Source organism: Ischnura elegans, chromosome 10 (assembly GCF_921293095.1).
Source record: "Ischnura elegans chromosome 10, ioIscEleg1.1, whole genome shotgun sequence".
Taxonomy (NCBI): domain Eukaryota; kingdom Metazoa; phylum Arthropoda; class Insecta; order Odonata; family Coenagrionidae; genus Ischnura; species Ischnura elegans.
In genome coordinates this window covers 8631089-8647632 of record NC_060255.1, presented here as the reverse complement: position 1 = coordinate 8647632, position 16544 = coordinate 8631089, and the positions used below count along the sequence as shown (strand labels likewise).

At 38.6% G+C, this 16544-nt stretch overlaps 1 protein-coding gene across 1 annotated transcript; it reads left to right on the top strand.

The window, feature by feature from the left end:
- The first annotated feature begins 214 nt into the window (after positions 1 to 214).
- LOC124166702 (3-ketodihydrosphingosine reductase) lies at positions 215 to 13809 on the top strand. The gene is made up of 7 exons (XM_046544355.1): positions 215 to 438; positions 525 to 693; positions 3009 to 3151; positions 3286 to 3477; positions 7957 to 8124; positions 10382 to 10483; positions 13246 to 13809. Exons 1-7 carry the CDS (start codon positions 337 to 339, stop codon positions 13354 to 13356), a joined length of 987 nt encoding a protein of 328 aa, XP_046400311.1. The 5' UTR covers positions 215 to 336; the 3' UTR covers positions 13357 to 13809.
- Positions 13810 to 16544: the final 2735 nt, after the last annotated feature.

The window sequence follows — 16544 nt, the reverse complement described above, 5'->3', positions numbered from 1 at the left end:
TAAAAAGAATCCAATTCATCCGTCTTTGCACGGAATTGATTCGAAAAGCTTCGTCAGAGCTTTATGATGTATGTTGCACTCTTTATTTTTTCGTTTGGTGCACAGCTGTGTCGTAAAACCAAATAATTAGCGTGCTTGTGAGCCTGGCTCTACCGGCTCTACATATTTCATTATCGTTTTGACACAGGTAGGTTGGTATCCTGTTTAGCTGTTCATCGCTGTTCATCGCGATTCAAGGCGCGTTGGTTGGAACCAGAACGCCAGTGGATATCAGATATATAGCCTCTGTGAAGGAATTGCCGGTTCTTCTGCAATATTTAATTTTAGTTGATTAAAATGTGGCTGTTGATTGCTGTTGCCATAATTGCTATATTATTCATAATTAGTGGTCTGTTGAAAGGAAACTCGCGGCGTAATCTCCAAAAGCAGCATGTGGTTGTGTGTATTTATACTGGTGCACAGATTGTTAATATGTAATAACTATATAAATAGCGAAATTGCAGTATATTCATTAATGTGTATAGGTTACTGGAGGTTCAAGTGGAATCGGCAAAGCCGTGGCAATTGAAGCAGCCAGACTTGGTGCTAATGTCACCATAATCGCAAGAGACGTGCAGAAATTGGAGGCGGCTCAGAGAGAAGTTGTGGATAGCTGTATCGACAAGGAAAACCAGGTCATTCGGTATTTATCTTGTGAGTAGTACATCTGAATCTAATGAATTTTAGTGGACCGCACGTAGATTTAAATCCATGTCCTTCAACCAGTGCTCCATTGTCGAGGGGCGTGGCTGTTAGAGACTGTGGCATACTTCGTAACACAGTTTCAGGTAAGGAAAAGCACTTTCATTTACTTGGTTTAAAGAACGTTTAAGCCGAATACGCCTTGAGAGACAAAATGAAAGTGAGACAGCTGACCGCAGGCATGGGCCTAATAACGATAGTAACATCGAAGACAACTTCACATCGTATAGATGATTGAGTTACTATACAGTGATTATACTTAACATACCCCCTTAAATCAAGCGTCATAGGTATTTACAATATTCATAATCCTAGAAAAATACATAAATAAGGAAAAATAAAGCTCCAAAGACTTTAATCAATACAAAATGAAAAGTGTCCACTGGCCGTAAAATTTGGCACCACTCGCGAAATCAAATAACTACTCTAACCTGAATAACCCTCTTGTGGCAGTTTACGGGACTGTTGCTTCCTCACCAGGGACTGCCCCTGCAACTCAAAGATGCCAGGTTACAACCCAAGGTTAGTGTAGCTAGGCCTCAACAGCCTTGCAAAGGTTTCATTTGGGTAGTGCGAATGTTTTTAGTGCATGCGAGTGTGATTGTGTGATTACTTGCCATCCTTAGCAGGGTCCCATTAGTTCTTCAAAGGATCACAGGTAGTGTAATTGAGTTAATAACCCGGCATCCTTAGTGAGGTCCCATCAGTCCCATGAAGGCTCCCAGATTACAACCCAAGGTTACCTTCGTGAGATCTCTACAGCCTTGCAAAGGTATCATTCGGGTGGTTTGTCTGCAGCTGTGACAGTCCCTGGCGAGGAAGTAGAACTCCCGTTAACTGCCACAGGAGGGTTTCAACTGTGCAAAACCTCGAAGGGCATGACTATTGTGCAGTATTAAATTTTTTCTGGTGGTTAATTAATGTGTAATAGTGAACTCTTACCAAATATTTTGTTTTTGGATGAAGCAACGTTTATAAGGGAAGGTGTGTTTATTCCTGGGAAAGGCACTATTGGGCTGTGTTCAACCCCAATGGAAAGGTAGAGACAAGCTTCCAGCAACATTTTTCATTGAGCATTTGGAGTGGAATTGAGAAAACCAATGTCCCGATGTGTTACAGAAAAATGTTAACCAACTGTTGGAGAGGGCTGATGCAAATGATTTATCATTCAATGTACTAAAATGTGGTGTAATGACTTTCTATCTCTCTTGCATGTATTAATGGTGTACTCACGAAAGTAGGGTCTACCCTAAAGTAGGGTCATTAATTCTATTGTATTAGGTAGACCAACTGCAGTTTGTGATTTAGGTGTTTGGTTTTATAGCCAGCTCTCATTTAAAGTGCATCTAGACCGAACTGTCTGCAATGCCTTAAAGAATCTAGGATTCTTAAAGAGTATCTGTTAAAAACTTAACAATGCTCATGCTTTAAGGACTGTTTATATATGTACGTAGCTCTGGTACGATCAAAATTAGAATACTCTGTTGTTAATTGGTCACCTTATACATCAGACTCAATCCTGCTTGAAAGTGTCCAAAATAAATTTCTTAAATTCATTAATTACAAATTAGAAATATCACAGTCTGATGGCAATACTTCATATCTTCCATCCCTTTTAAATCTGAAATCCTTATCTGACAGAAGTCCTTCCATTGATGTCCTATTCCTCTACAAAATTATTTATTCTTTGTAGATTGTTCTTTTCTTCCTTCTTTAGTAAATTTTAATGCGCCCCACCGTAGTTCTATAAATACTCCACCATTTGTTGTTAATTACGATAGAACAAATTATGCCTTTAACTCCCTGCTATTGAGGATGATGGGGAATTTTTATAAAATAGATACTAGTATTGATTTCGCTGTCTCTATCTAGATTCAAAAGTTACTTGTGGTAAAGGTGAGCCCTTAGATGTTTACATTATTGTATCTACCTACATGTTTCATACATTGATGTATCCTGTTTAGATTTTTTTGAAAATGGGTTTATTCCTTGCATGTTTATTATTTTCTATTGCCTATCATCTGTGAAGTTATATGTAAGAATATGGTAAATGGGTTATTCCACAAATAAGTTAATGAAGTGTTTTATTTTATTAATTAAATTAATCATTGCCTGGAACAATTGATCTTAAAATGGGAGAGATTGCACCAGCCATTTGCATAAACCGTCCAGCCTGTACACCACACATTAAGTATTTTATTTTCAGTGGATAATTTAATACATTTTCAATTATGATCAACTCAGGAAACAAGTTTTATTTCTTTCAGTGGACATTAGCGGTTGTGATGAAAGCATGCGTTCTCATATTGAGAAACTTGAAAATGACTTGGGACCAATATATATGCTGGTGAACTGTGCCGGTTATTCAGCATGTACAAAATTTGAGGACATTAGTATTAAGGATGTTAAGGTAAGGTCGTGAAAACAAAATTATTTACAGAAGGATAAGAAAGTGTCGTTACCTTTGCACAAACCTGAGAAAAGTTTATGGCCCTAATATTACTTACATACAAATTTTCCATGGTCTGTGTGTCTTTATTTTAGAGTATGATGGATGTGAACTTCTTTGGGACATACTGTGTCACAAGTGCAGTTGTGCCTTTGATGAAGAAGAGGAGGAGTGGGATAGTGGTCTTGGTTGGTTCTCAAGCTTCCTTGCTTGGCATATTTGGCTATGCAGCCTACAGCAGCACTAAATTTGCTTTGCGTGGGTTGGCTGAATCATTGCACATGGAGGTAAGAAGTGCTTTGAGTAAAAAAATACTTTTTTTCTCCTAGCTAAGACTTGTATTTCCTTTTGGACTTCAACAAAAATTGGTAAGAATTTGATTAAAATTTTTCACTTCTAATTGGATAGCATTATGTAAACACGTATGGTAAGGAATGGCAAATACAAGGCCTACATTTCACTACCTATGAATTACATCCACAAATGTTATTAAATGAAACTTACCGTTTTAACATTAGTTGATTATGGTGGTACTTTGTGTTAAAATTGCCAACCATTTTTTTCGTGTGAGTCTTTGAAATTTTTCTTGCATTTCTTTATTTGCAAGAAGTATGTAAGTTATTTGTACCAATTCTATGTAGTAATACCAATAATTTTTGTGGATTGGGATTAATTTCAAGAATCAATCGTTAAAATTTTATAATGATACCAGCATTACCTTGATGGATCCAAATTTTTTTTTTATTGGGTAAGAGATAAATAGGAACTAAAGTACATTTTTTCCAAATCAATGCTCAGCATTTTACTGTAAGATCACTTGGATCAGGGGCGAAGCTAATAATTAAGGTTAGGGGGGGGGGGTTTAGGCGCAACTGATAGTTTGGGTTGTGGGGGTGTTGCATACCCGACAGGGTAAGTGGGAGTTGCGGGGGCCCTCCTCCAGAAAATTTTAAGATAAATGGTTCAAAATGACTAGTTTTTTCCGCTTTATGAGAGATATTTGATTAATCCTAACACTATTCTATAAGTACAGTAAACTCTTGATTTTACGAAGCAGGATTTTACGAAGTTTTCGATTATACGAAGTGATATTGCGGTCCCGGTGAAAAGCCTATGCTAAATACATGGCGCTATTCCATTATACGAAGTTTCAATTATACGAAATTTTTTGAATTTACGAACCTCGGCTCGGTCCCTAGGAGCAAATGGCATTCGTTTATACGAACTACGGCGAAAAATTTGTCAACAAAACTAGTTACGCCGGCATAAGTAGCTAAAAAATCAGCGCTTCCAACTGTGGTCCATCAAAAGTGCGAAATCGTAAATGATAATGCAACTTTCGAGAGAAATGGGTCGCCAAAAACCTCACTGTGGGAATTTAGGGGGAGTAGGAGTTCAGTTAAAATATCGCGGCTGACATTATGCCCCTATTTACGTGCCTGTTCGTAAACATAGCATCGACAATAATTCGTAGTTTAACATGTCAGGAAGGTCGCGCGGAGTATTTCGTACACCCCTAATTAACCCTTTGCACTGCTGTGAACGTACTTCGAAGACTACTTGACTACTTTTCGCCGAAGCACTTCGAAGGGTCCCTAATCCGGGACCCTTTCCTCGACGAGCTCACCCTCACTGGCCCCTGAAACTGGGCTATTTTTTAATGCATTACCTGACGCAACCCTGGGTTTCAAAGGGCAAAGGTGCCATGGGGGGAAAAAGAGTAAAGTGCGTGTTACTGTGGGGCTGTGCGTCAACCAAACGGGCACGGACAAAATAAGCCCGTTGTCATTGGGAAATTTGAAAGGCCACGGTGCTTAAAACATGTAAAATTGGAAGCCCTCCCCGTTTTTTACCATGCAAATAAAAACAGCTGGATGACCCAAGAAATTTTCCAGCAAACGGTTATACGTCTACAGAGAAAAATTGCTGGAAAGAACAGCAAAATTGTTTTAATAATGGATAATGCCACCGTTCATAAATACGTGGAAGATCTAAAATTGGCTAATGTTCGAGTCCTCTTTTTACCCCCGAACTCGACTAGCAAGTCCCAGCCCTTGGACCAAGGCATTATCCTGGATTTTTAAGTCCTATACCGGAAGAAGCTTGAGCGGTATTACTTGCGATGGATCGGTATGTATACATATATGAATTCATCTATTTTGCTCATGTGCGTTTGGATATCGATTTAGATATTTTTATTCATGATTATCATTCTTTCAAATCTATTTGCTACTTTTATAAATGGGAACAGAAATTAATAACATCCCGAAATGGACGTTGATACATGCAATCCGCGCCATAATATCTTTTCGTGTATATATTGGCCTTTGTGAATGAACAACTTAAATATCTTAAGTACTGGGCTCTATTTACCGCCAATTTATATTTCAGGCTTCTCGTAATGAAGACGCACTTCCAAGTCTAACCATGAACTTTCTTCTCACGCGCTTCCCCGTTCTCCCATGCTGGGGTTCTGTCTTTCCAAAGCTGTCCCTTCCCTCCTGCCGCCTTTGGCTGATCTTGCTGACACCCACCTTACGCATCCCAAACCCCTCCTTCCCCAGCATTTCCCATTCACTCCCTCCCTAAGGAGACTGTGCTTGTGTGCGTCGCAAAAAAATACGGCCCCCAAAAGTAGACTGAGGCAGAGCTGAAGGCCATTTCCCCACCCTTCTTTGTCCTGCCCCCTTCACCAGTCCTTGTGCTGACCACACTTCTTCCCTCAGGCAATCCCCATCCCACTCTTATTCACCCCACCCACTGGGAACGTTCCCCGATTGTGGAGAAGGGCATGGTTCATCTTTACCTGCAACGGGGGGAAGTTATTAACCGGAGAGAGGCGGAAGAAGTATCTTCCACTATCCGGAAAATGGTGCCGCGCTTATAATTGTCTCTCTTCTTCTCAGCTGACTTTTCAATTGAAATTATTTTCTTTGCTCTTTCCACACTATATTTATTTACGATTATGGCGCAACTATTTTTTAGTGCTAAAACTAAGAAAATCTTTTCTCTATGTCAATGATCCTTTGCCTAACTTTCAATACGGCGGAGAAAGGAACACGAAAACTAAATGAGGTGACGGTACAGGTTTTTGCGTGTCATTTTTTGGGAATTCACGCTAGCGAACCAATACTTAACCACGTTGAGAAATGATAAAACGTCTCTTGTAGGAAAACAATCAATGTGGATAATAACGTTTCTATCTATATTTCTCCGATACTGTAAGATGTTTCTCCTGTCGTTTTCCTATTGGAACCTTGCTCCTGTCGGCATAAAAGGAGAGAAACATACTATATGAACAGGTCACCTCACACCCGGTATGAAGAATACAGTCCTGATGAAGAATTAAGTCTTTTATGGCAACATCTGCGAAGATGATGGAACACAGTAGTCGGACGGAGAACTCAAACAGAATTTACTTCAAATATTCGCCAGAAGATAATCACATCCTACGTTATTTATGATCGTAATTGAGTCTCAGTGAAAATAGAGCACATTCTGCTGAAAATACGAAGTAACTCGAAATATTAACTTACGAAGGTTATTTTGGAAACGGGCTAAGACCCTTGTTTTTCTTTTTTTCTCGTCACTGAGCGATAGAGGGCGACATAAATGGCGGTTAGGCCGGCTGCCGCTAAAATTCCGTGGGTGTCAGAAACAAATATCTATCTTTTGCATACTTAATAGTAGCTATTGGCTCCTAACCACAAATTTATTACTGTTAATTCTTATAATAAACATTGCAATTCATTATTTGATTACGTTTTCTAAACTGGTCGGGAATTTCTTTAGTGATCGTTGATGTTGAAGTATGAACTAGAAATGGGAATTTTATGGTGGTATTTAACGATTTTTCACATCATAAATCGATAGCAAAAAGCCTTTTCTATGAATTATACCGAGAATAACCACCGAAAACATTTAAATAAGACCACTAAAGACAAAAAACGGCGGAAGAAACAAAAGCGAACATTTTTTTCGTGACTTATGAAAAAGGTTTGAATTTACGAAACTCGATTTTACGAAGTGCCAATTTTCCGGTCCCACTGACTTCGTAAAATCAAGAGTTTACTGTAATATTAATCCATTAAGTAAAATGGATTAAACTTAAAAATCTCTCTGAGCTCTGGGGGGGGGGGAGTTTTATCCCCCAAAACCCCCCTCTCGCTGTGCCACTGACTTGGATAGCTTGTGGATTTGGTTGTTTGATGGTATGTATATTGAGAATCTCATATTATATACATATGCATTAATATTTTGTGGAAGAAGAGTATATTTTACGGATAAATATTGGGAAAATTAGCAATTTTAATTAAATCAACATCATGAGCAGAAGTTGAGAGTCAGCTGTGGGTCCGCATACTTTGTAATCAATTCTCTTGTGGAGAAGTATGTGGGAGGCGAGAAAGAAATGGGAAAAGCTTGCTAGTTGAATAACTCTTTTCTGAATGCGGGAAGAATGTTAGTCGAGCTTTTTCACTGCTGTGACATCAGCCTTGATTATGAAGGATGATTTGTTTTTCAAAGCAGATCATCAGAATAACAGAATTGGATCAGGTAGGAAACCTGAACTGCCTCACAGTATAATCTGCTTAGTTGTTGGGATCACTAGAGGCCCAATTTTAATCTCAACTGGTGTTCATAATATTCATTGTCTAAATTATGCAGTGAAGATCAGTAAGGGTTGTTGGGTCCTAATTTGAATAACTTATCTTATTTACACGATGAAAAATATGCTAGCAATTCAATATTTTTTGGATTCTTAGGTGTGCCCTTACAAGATGTCTGTTACTTTGGCTCTTCCACCTGACACAGACACGCCTGGTTTTGCGCTTGAGGAGCAAGGAAAACTTGAGGAAACAAGGCTGGTGTGTAATTCAGCTGGCCTCTTTAAACCAGATGTTGTGGCTAAACAGCTCATTCAAGATGCATTGGTATGTGATCTCTGCTTTTACGTATTTGAATTATTTTAAAATTTAATGCCATTTTCCTTCAAGTATGAGATAGCCCGTATTTTTAGCACATATTGTAATAATATACATGTTCACTAGTATGGTATATACATATGTAGATACACTTAGTAGGACAAGATGGCTCCTGCCTCCAGCGCATGTTTTGTTCTTTTTCCTCTCTGCCTGATTCTGTTTTTCTTTGGTGCAAGTTTTCTTCTTGTGTGCATCAATAAAGCCTCATCCATCTAAATTTCCATTAATTCCAACTTACAGTTCTATGCTTCTCTGCTATTTTTGTACTTCAGAAGAGGAATATTTATTTAATTTCTGTGCTCCAAGGTGTGTGTCCTCCTCCTCTTTCCCCCTGGTGTCTGTCTGACGAAAGTACTAGCCCCATTGTCAGCATTCTATGCCCTCAGTACCTACTTTGGAAATCCTCTCCTGTTTTTCTTGGCATGACCTCGGAATCCCATGCAGTCATATTGTGGGTGAGGTACACAGATTTTAATTCTGGTCCTATTTACAACTGTCGAATCTCTGTAGTATGTAATTGGAATAAAGTTTTGGTTCTCATCTTACTCATTTCTGAAGGACTGGTGAGACTACATTAACATGTACTGTCATGGTGGCGAGTCGTGGTGCCGTTAGTAGGTTGGGGAGCACGTAAGAAATAAGTACACACAAATATAGGGAGCGAACACAGTTTATTGCTGCTCAATGGAATTATTAATGGAAAGGGTGTGATCATGCTAATCAAATGAAAGCGTGAGGCCTTGCGAGAGGGGTGTAGCGGAGGAGGGGCGTGGGGGTACTCACTCTGCGAGGGTGTGTGGTGACCCATCTGGAAGGTCTCTCGGGGTAGGGGGTGGTGACCCAACTGGAGGTCTCCCGAGGAAGCGCGGTGACCTGGCAAGGAGGTCTCCCGATGCGAGGAATGGTGACCCGGCGATAAGGTCTCCCGAGGAAGGTGATGGTGACCCAGCGAGGGGATCTCCCGAGGAAGGCGAGAAGGATCTACTGAGTCAGCGACTGGCAAGGGAGTATTGGTCGAAGGGAGCACCTCGACAACCCAGCAAGGGGTTCTGCCGTGAGCAAGGAAAAGACGTAGGCGGGAATGGCCCTGATGCGTCTTCGATGCTTGCTTAAATATTGTGTTTGCCGGGCATCAATGACGCAGGGAGTCGCCCGAAAACCGCTACTCGCGGTTCGTTGACTGGGGTATTCCCTAGGAACAGGTGCACATGAGCGGGGCCCGGCTACTTGCAAAAGACCAAAGAGACAACGTGTTGGGGTATGTGCACCTAAATCCTTCAGGGGTGGACCGCAGCACGCGGGAAAGGCCCAAACGCAGAAGGCGTCGAAAGGAATCGTGCCTCTGTGCCGGTCACTGGGAAAGGGTGAAGGGAGGTGGCGAGTGCAGGGATGGGGTAGGTGGAGGTTCCCTCCCACAGTACGACTCAATGTCCAAAGATGTGGACATGAGAATAAGCACCTAAATGCACTGTGTAACCACCCAAATTGTCTGAATGCATGAACAGAAAATGAAGGTGTTTTTATTTCGTTAATGCATTCATGCACGTTCCATTCTGACCCACTAAAATCGTTCATGCATTTTCACTTGTATTTGTTCATGTTTCTTCTAACTAGGCCTCAAGTGGGTCTCCATTTAGTATGTACTTGAGAGATTTAGGTGAGGGAGGGTGTGGACCTAAATCTCACCCAATCGCATGTAGCCCATTGGAGGCTATCAGCAAATTTCAGATATAATATACATTCATCGACTTGATCCCTTTCCATGTATCCAAGGCATGGGTGTAGTCACATTTTATACCAAGTCCCCACACCGAGGGGGGCAAGGATACCCTCCCAATAGTATTTTCAGGTCATCCTCTCCAGATTTGGAATGTAATATGTATGTATATTGACAATGTTAATTTTTGGGATGGCCAGCTCCCCTCTGTCCTTCTTCATTTACCTCTCGGCTGTTGGAATGTTCTCTTACACATTAGAATGAAGTTAAACTTTGAATTGAGCCTTTATCATAGGGACAAAATGTATTGGTCACTGAAAGAAGGGAAATTTTTATTTTGCAAAACCTGTCACTAGTGTACTCTAAAGATGTGGCCACTTTTATTGGTGACCTTAAAATGGAAGCTGCTGTCCAGGTAGGTTTTATGTAATTGGAAAAATATATGCATGTCATTTTTTAAGAATAAGAGGGTAAATTCTTTCTTTGCAGTGTGGAAAATTCTATAGTACTGTTGGATTTGAAAGTTTTATGATGAAAACATTATGTGCTGGGATGACACCATTTTACTCCGTTGGGGAATTAATCATCCAGGTCAGTTCAAAAATTTCCACCATCCTTCTCCCATTGTGTATCCTGGTAATGTTCAAATAAATTTGCATACCAATATGTTATCTTACCCTACTTATATTTCCATATTTGATTACGCTAGTTATCTTTTTAGAAGAACTTACACCTTGCAATTTTGATTACTTTATTGTTATACTGTATAAAAAGTAGAGTTTAGGTTGTGAAATTATTGGTTGGCCAAAATTCAATAGTCGAATTCAAAGGAACAGTGAAAAGATATGCTTGTAAATGTTGTTGTATTCAATTTTTTTTCTATCCCCATTTGTGCAGAATAAGTTAATTTGATTTTAATTATTTGATTGTATGTAATTTGGTGAGTGAAAATTTATAATTATATTTAATTCTTTTGCTTTAAATTATATCTGTTATTATTATTGAGTTTACTGTTTAATTTTTATTGTTTTTAAATTACATTCATGTCATGAAGCCTTTTTCTGTAGACCTATAGACCTATATCTGTCCTATCCTCCTTTTCTAAGGTATTTGAAAAAAATTTCTTTAATCAACTATGTACTCTGTTAGTTGGACTTAAGCAATCTACTTACCCCTAATCTATGAGGTTTTAGGAAAATTTAATCCATATCAACAGCTATTTTCCAATTTTTAAATTCACTTCATTCAGCCTTGAATAATGGTCAATACTTTGGGCATTTTTGTAATGGAAGCAAAGCTTTTCATACCATCAAGCATCTCATATTATTGCAAAAGCTCAAGGCATTAGATGTCACTAAGAATGCCTTAAGCTGGATTGCTTCTTTCCTGAGCAATAGGCCACAGTATGTTAGGTATATTAAAGGTAACAAAAATGGTAATATATAAGATAACAAAGCAGCAGGATCTCAACCCCTCTGCAACTGGAAAGTGGTGTTCCTCAGGGCCTTATCCTTGGACCCTTACTTTATGTATTATGTTAATCACCATCTTAAAGCTCTTCCTTCTACATCAGTTTTATATGCAGATGATACCTCATGTTTAATACTAGGTGAATCTATTCCTAGCCTCATCCACCATTCTAGAAAAGCAGTAGATGGAACGGCAGAATGGTGCAAGAGAAATGGTGTCATCATTAATGAGTCAAAATTCGTGTTTTCAATTTCATTTAGGTTACTCCACAACCTTCTGTACTCCATACCTCAGAATTAGTGACCTCTCCCCTTTTGGATTGGAAACAACAAAATTTCTTGGTTTACATATAAATGACACATTCAACTGGTTCGATCACGTATGTACATCAGTTCGCAAATAAATTGGCAAGCCAGATTTACATAATGAGGAAACGGGTCCCTGTTTTATCTCTGCACTCTCTAATGTTCCTTTATCATGCCAATAGTGTCCATTGTTAGCTATGCCATAATGTTTTGGGGAAATTCCCCATTAGCTAGCAAAGTTTCTCGTTACAGAAACTTGCCCTTGCGGCAATACGCAGAATATTATTAAGGCTATTCCAAAATTTATTCAGACTGGTGCACTAAAGGTGTGTTATTGTTGTTGGTTATATTGTATATTTTTGTTATAAATATTGTCTATGTAAATAACTAATACACTAATGGATCTTCATCCTGGCACATGTTTTAAGTGTTATTTATTTACTGGTGTTTATTTGTCTGGAATATTTTGATAATTTAGAATGGGGGATTAGCATGAAAAACTTAAAATTATTTTATTTCATTCATTTGGCTGAAAACAGTCGTAGTCTCTCCTCTAACTTCGTCTCACAAGATTCTATGTCCGCATATCGAGAGATTAAAGTCAGACTTGCTCCTAGTTGCTTGTGGCACTCTGGCTAAGAGAGAGAAAAGCCCCATCGGGTGAAGGGGGGGGGGGGGGGAAAAGAGTCCACTCAGGAAAGGGGAAGTTATCGTCATTTGGATTGGCTGAGGAGACTCCTTTGGCACAGGTGTCGAGAGAAGTTTTATGTCAGCAGTAAAAAGAGAGGCTGCCGCCACCGAAACCACTACAAAATAAGTTTAACCCGTCAACGCCCAGGGGTGCCATACGGTACCCAGTGCAGTGCTGAGCCAATAGTCCTGCAATGCATTTAATATGTGAATTTTAGCGTACATTTCAGTGCACATACTTAGTAGAAGGTTTCCTCTATTATTCAGTCAGTTTGGATTGTGTTCATTGTGTTTAGCACATTTGTATCATATTTTATAAAAGTGAAATATGTGTGAATTAAAAAAAACTTTGGACGCTGATGGGTTAACAGACTTGTCACTATGAAAAATGTGTGCCTAAAGGAAAAACGTCAACGTCAGACTTTGAATCTCTTGATATGTGAAGTTGGTATCTGGTGATCCATTTGAGTCATGCAGTTCGAGGAGAGACTATGGCTGGTTTTGGCACAAAGTGATGGGAAGAGGTATCCAATATTGATTTATTTATTATTGATTTACATCAAACATTTTGTTGATCGTTTAAATATTAAAAATAAAAATTAACATATAAAAACATCCTCTTTTCCTGTGAAACATCCTTTTCACTAATTTTAGGCTTCAATATCAGTGACATATTTAGGATTTGGAGTGAGATATTTTGTAAATGTGTATTTTTAAGGCCCTTCTAAATTTATGAATAAGTTCAGTGCATCATTAAATCTTCCATGTATTCATTCATTTATTTACACTATCTAAGGATTTCCATTAGGTTTATTCATGAGCAGAGATTACAAGTTTTACTGTTAAGGATTTCTGATACATCATTTAATGGCATCTTCATTTTGACAGGCTATGCTGATGGGAATTTTCAGGATAATTGGGCAGTTCTATATGTATTCCTTCCATAACATTGTGAAAAACTGTGCTAAATTGAAAGATGACTCTAAGAAAGCTGAGTGAGGTCCTTCTTGTGTTTTGAAGGGAAAAGAGCACTAAAGCTGCAAGTGTCAACGATCTAAGGTCATGTCCATTCAGAGGACAAAATGGATTGCATTACTGGAAGCCATTATTGATCCTTTGTTCAAAATGTTCAGCCAACATTATGCAGCCATGAATTTTAATTGTGTTTACTTTAGGGTTTAATGTGTGCTGATATTCTTTTTTTTGTGTACCTTCATGTGATACAGCTTTTGAATTCAAGCTCATTTACACTGATATAAACATCTATTCATATTGCTCGTGCATTGGCATGCACAATTACAATTCCTATTTTATTTCATTTTTCATATCTCTCTAAAGGGTCAATGAATAGAATGTAATCGAACATAAGTTGTTGAATTTATATTATAACTCTTTCAAATGATATTTTTTGAATTTGTGACAATAAATATTTTTTTCAAATTTTCCAACATACGTATCTAGTTCAGTTTGAATTCCTAATTTTATGTCTCACAGCTATTTCAAAATTGCAAGCTTGGCTTAATGAACACTTCTGATGAGAATTTTGGAAATTGCTGAATTTGATTACTATAGGTAAGTACCCATGAATATCTTACATGTAGGATTCTGGAATGTTCTTATTTTGCAGCCAAAGGTGTTGGAAATATTCTTATCAAAAGAAACTCTTGGCTTGTGGACCCATACAAATTTTGGGTAACTTAATAGTATTGCAGAGGATGAATCATACGATGAAACCCCTGTATTAAAATGCATAAGAAGCAAACCAAACAAAGTGCCAATCTTTCCCTTATGGTGAAGGTTAGATGCCTTGAGCACATTGGGCGTTGGATGCTGGTAACAGGAGGCGTTCATGGAAAACATGTAATTAGCATGACACTAACTTTTTGGGAGTCATGTGGAAGGTCAGGGATTTTTGAGTACTACTACAAATCAAATACAGCAAAACCTCTTTACACCGTAATGGAGAGGACCAAAATTTGGGCAATTTGATATATGGAGGTTCACTATTGAGAGGTTTCAGTGAGAGGCACCATTTTTTCATAGCCTTTGGAAATGAAGGAACACTTTCCTTCAAACCATTATACATATTTATGTGTTTAAACAAAAATGCATGCATTAGTGAACATGTATTTATTATTTAATAATTACAGAAAGCGAGTGCTATCGAGTGATTTTTACCATTATTCGAGAGAAAACGAATTCTCTGTTAATTCAACAGTCACTTAAAATGATTAGGATAGTTGGATATCTTTTTTTCTTATTCACTGTTGGGTATGCTCTCATGTGAAACAAAATGGTGATAACTAATGGTTAATGTGAAAATTACAGTATATTATAGGTGTATAAGAAAAAAATAAGGGTGAAACATTTATTGCTCAAAATATCATTCCATGTACGTAATCGCGGCTGCATTAATGGTCTCTAGTTGTCTCGGTACGATTTGCGGAGGTAGTTAAGCCATCTCTGGGGTGTCTCCCCAGTATGATAAGTGAAGGTTTTACGAAATAGAGAGGTTCACTACAAAGAGGTTTGCTTATAAATTTACATGTAAACTGATGGGACCGTAGGGGTGGTATGAAGTATGGAGGTTTATGATGTAAAGAGGTTCACTACATAGAGGTTTTACTTACATAGAAGTAACTGTGAGCATATTACATGGATCATTCCACCTCAATACAAGCAAATAAGGCTGGTAGCCGCTAGGGACTCGGAGGCTGCATGCTAGGCTTAGCATGAGAATAGATATCTTTAAGAGTGACACAGAGGACATCATATTAGAAACCCACCCACTATATTTCCAGGTCTGACTGAAGTGATAAATTAAGAGATATTTTGCCGAACAGATAGGTGTGGGAATTCGTTTTTTCCCCAAACCATAAAGGACTTTAATAAATGCTAGCTGTAATTTTGTTTGAGCATTTACTTTTTATATTAATTGGCTGGTGTCCTAACACCTCCTGCCACACGCCTTTTTATGTGGTTTGCGGGGTAGTGTGTAGAAGTTGATGAATCCGGCAAACAATGGACCCTGTGTCTCTTGTATTCTAATACAATTGTCTGCATGTGAGTGCGTTCAAATAAATGCCCCTCAGCTATTTGGAAAAAAGGAAGAATTGTGCACATTTTATATTTCCTCATTTTTCCAGAGTGAAAAGTTACCTTGAAAATCATCATCATCACCACTGGTCAACAATCCTAGGATTGGTTTGACGCAGCTCTCCACTCAGTTCTCCTATCAGCTAATCTTTTCACGCCTACGTATTTCTTCTCTTTCACATCCTTCTTTACTTGTTCCATATATTTTGCTCGAGGTCTTCCTTTAACGTTCTTGCCTTCCACTTGTCCCTCGACGATTGTCATCATCAGGCCATCATGTCTCAAGATGTGGCCAATAAGGTTGTTCCGTCTTCTTATTAAGGTTTTCATGAGGCTTCTCTTCTCTCCTACTCTTCTTAGGACTTCCTCGTTACTAACTCGGTCGATCCATTTGATCTTCAACATTATTCTGTAGCACCACATTTCGAAGGCCTCTATCCTTGCTTTCTCCGCTGCAGTCATTGTCCATGCCTCACTTCCGTATAGGAGCATACTCCAAATGTAGGTTCTTATAAATTGTTTCTTTACTTTCATATTAAAGTTTCCCGCTGTAAGCAGGTCTCTCTTTTGGTGGAATGCTCTCTTTGCCTGAGCTATTCTGCTGATAATTTACCTTGAACATATAGCTCTAATATATCTCTCTAGCCATTTCTTGTACAGCCATGGGTTTTGGATTGTGTTAAAACTGAGACATAGGTTAAGACACTTCACATCTTTGAAATTGATTTAGTACTTTTCTGTGTTGTTGATAAATTTTAATGCTTAAAAAATAGTTAGTAAACTATCTAACTTAAAAACTGTGACTTCTCTAAAATCTTTTAAAATCATCCTTAAAATGCCATCTTCCTTCCCCTTGGGCTACAACCTTGCCAGCTGCACTGGCAGGATTAATTCTCAATTACTCCTGGTAGGGCCACCCATTTCAGATAGGTTGATGGGTCGGAGCCAAACAAATGTTAGTCCACATGATGGTAAAAAACATTGTTGGAATGGAATTGGGAAACCCTACCAACTATCTCTTGTCTCTATCTCTACCAACTATCCATGAAAACATGGAGTACAATCAAATGAGGCTCACAAACTCGTGGAAT

Coding starts and splice junctions, on each gene's coding strand:
- LOC124166702 (XM_046544355.1), top strand. CDS start 337: ATGTGGCTGTTGATTGCTGTTGCCATAATTGCTATATTATTCATAATT. Junction 694..3,008: donor GGTCATTCGGTATTTATCTT/GTGAGTAGTACA, acceptor TATTTCTTTCAG/TGGACATTAGCGGTTGTGAT. Junction 3,478..7,956: donor CTGAATCATTGCACATGGAG/GTAAGAAGTGCT, acceptor TTGGATTCTTAG/GTGTGCCCTTACAAGATGTC.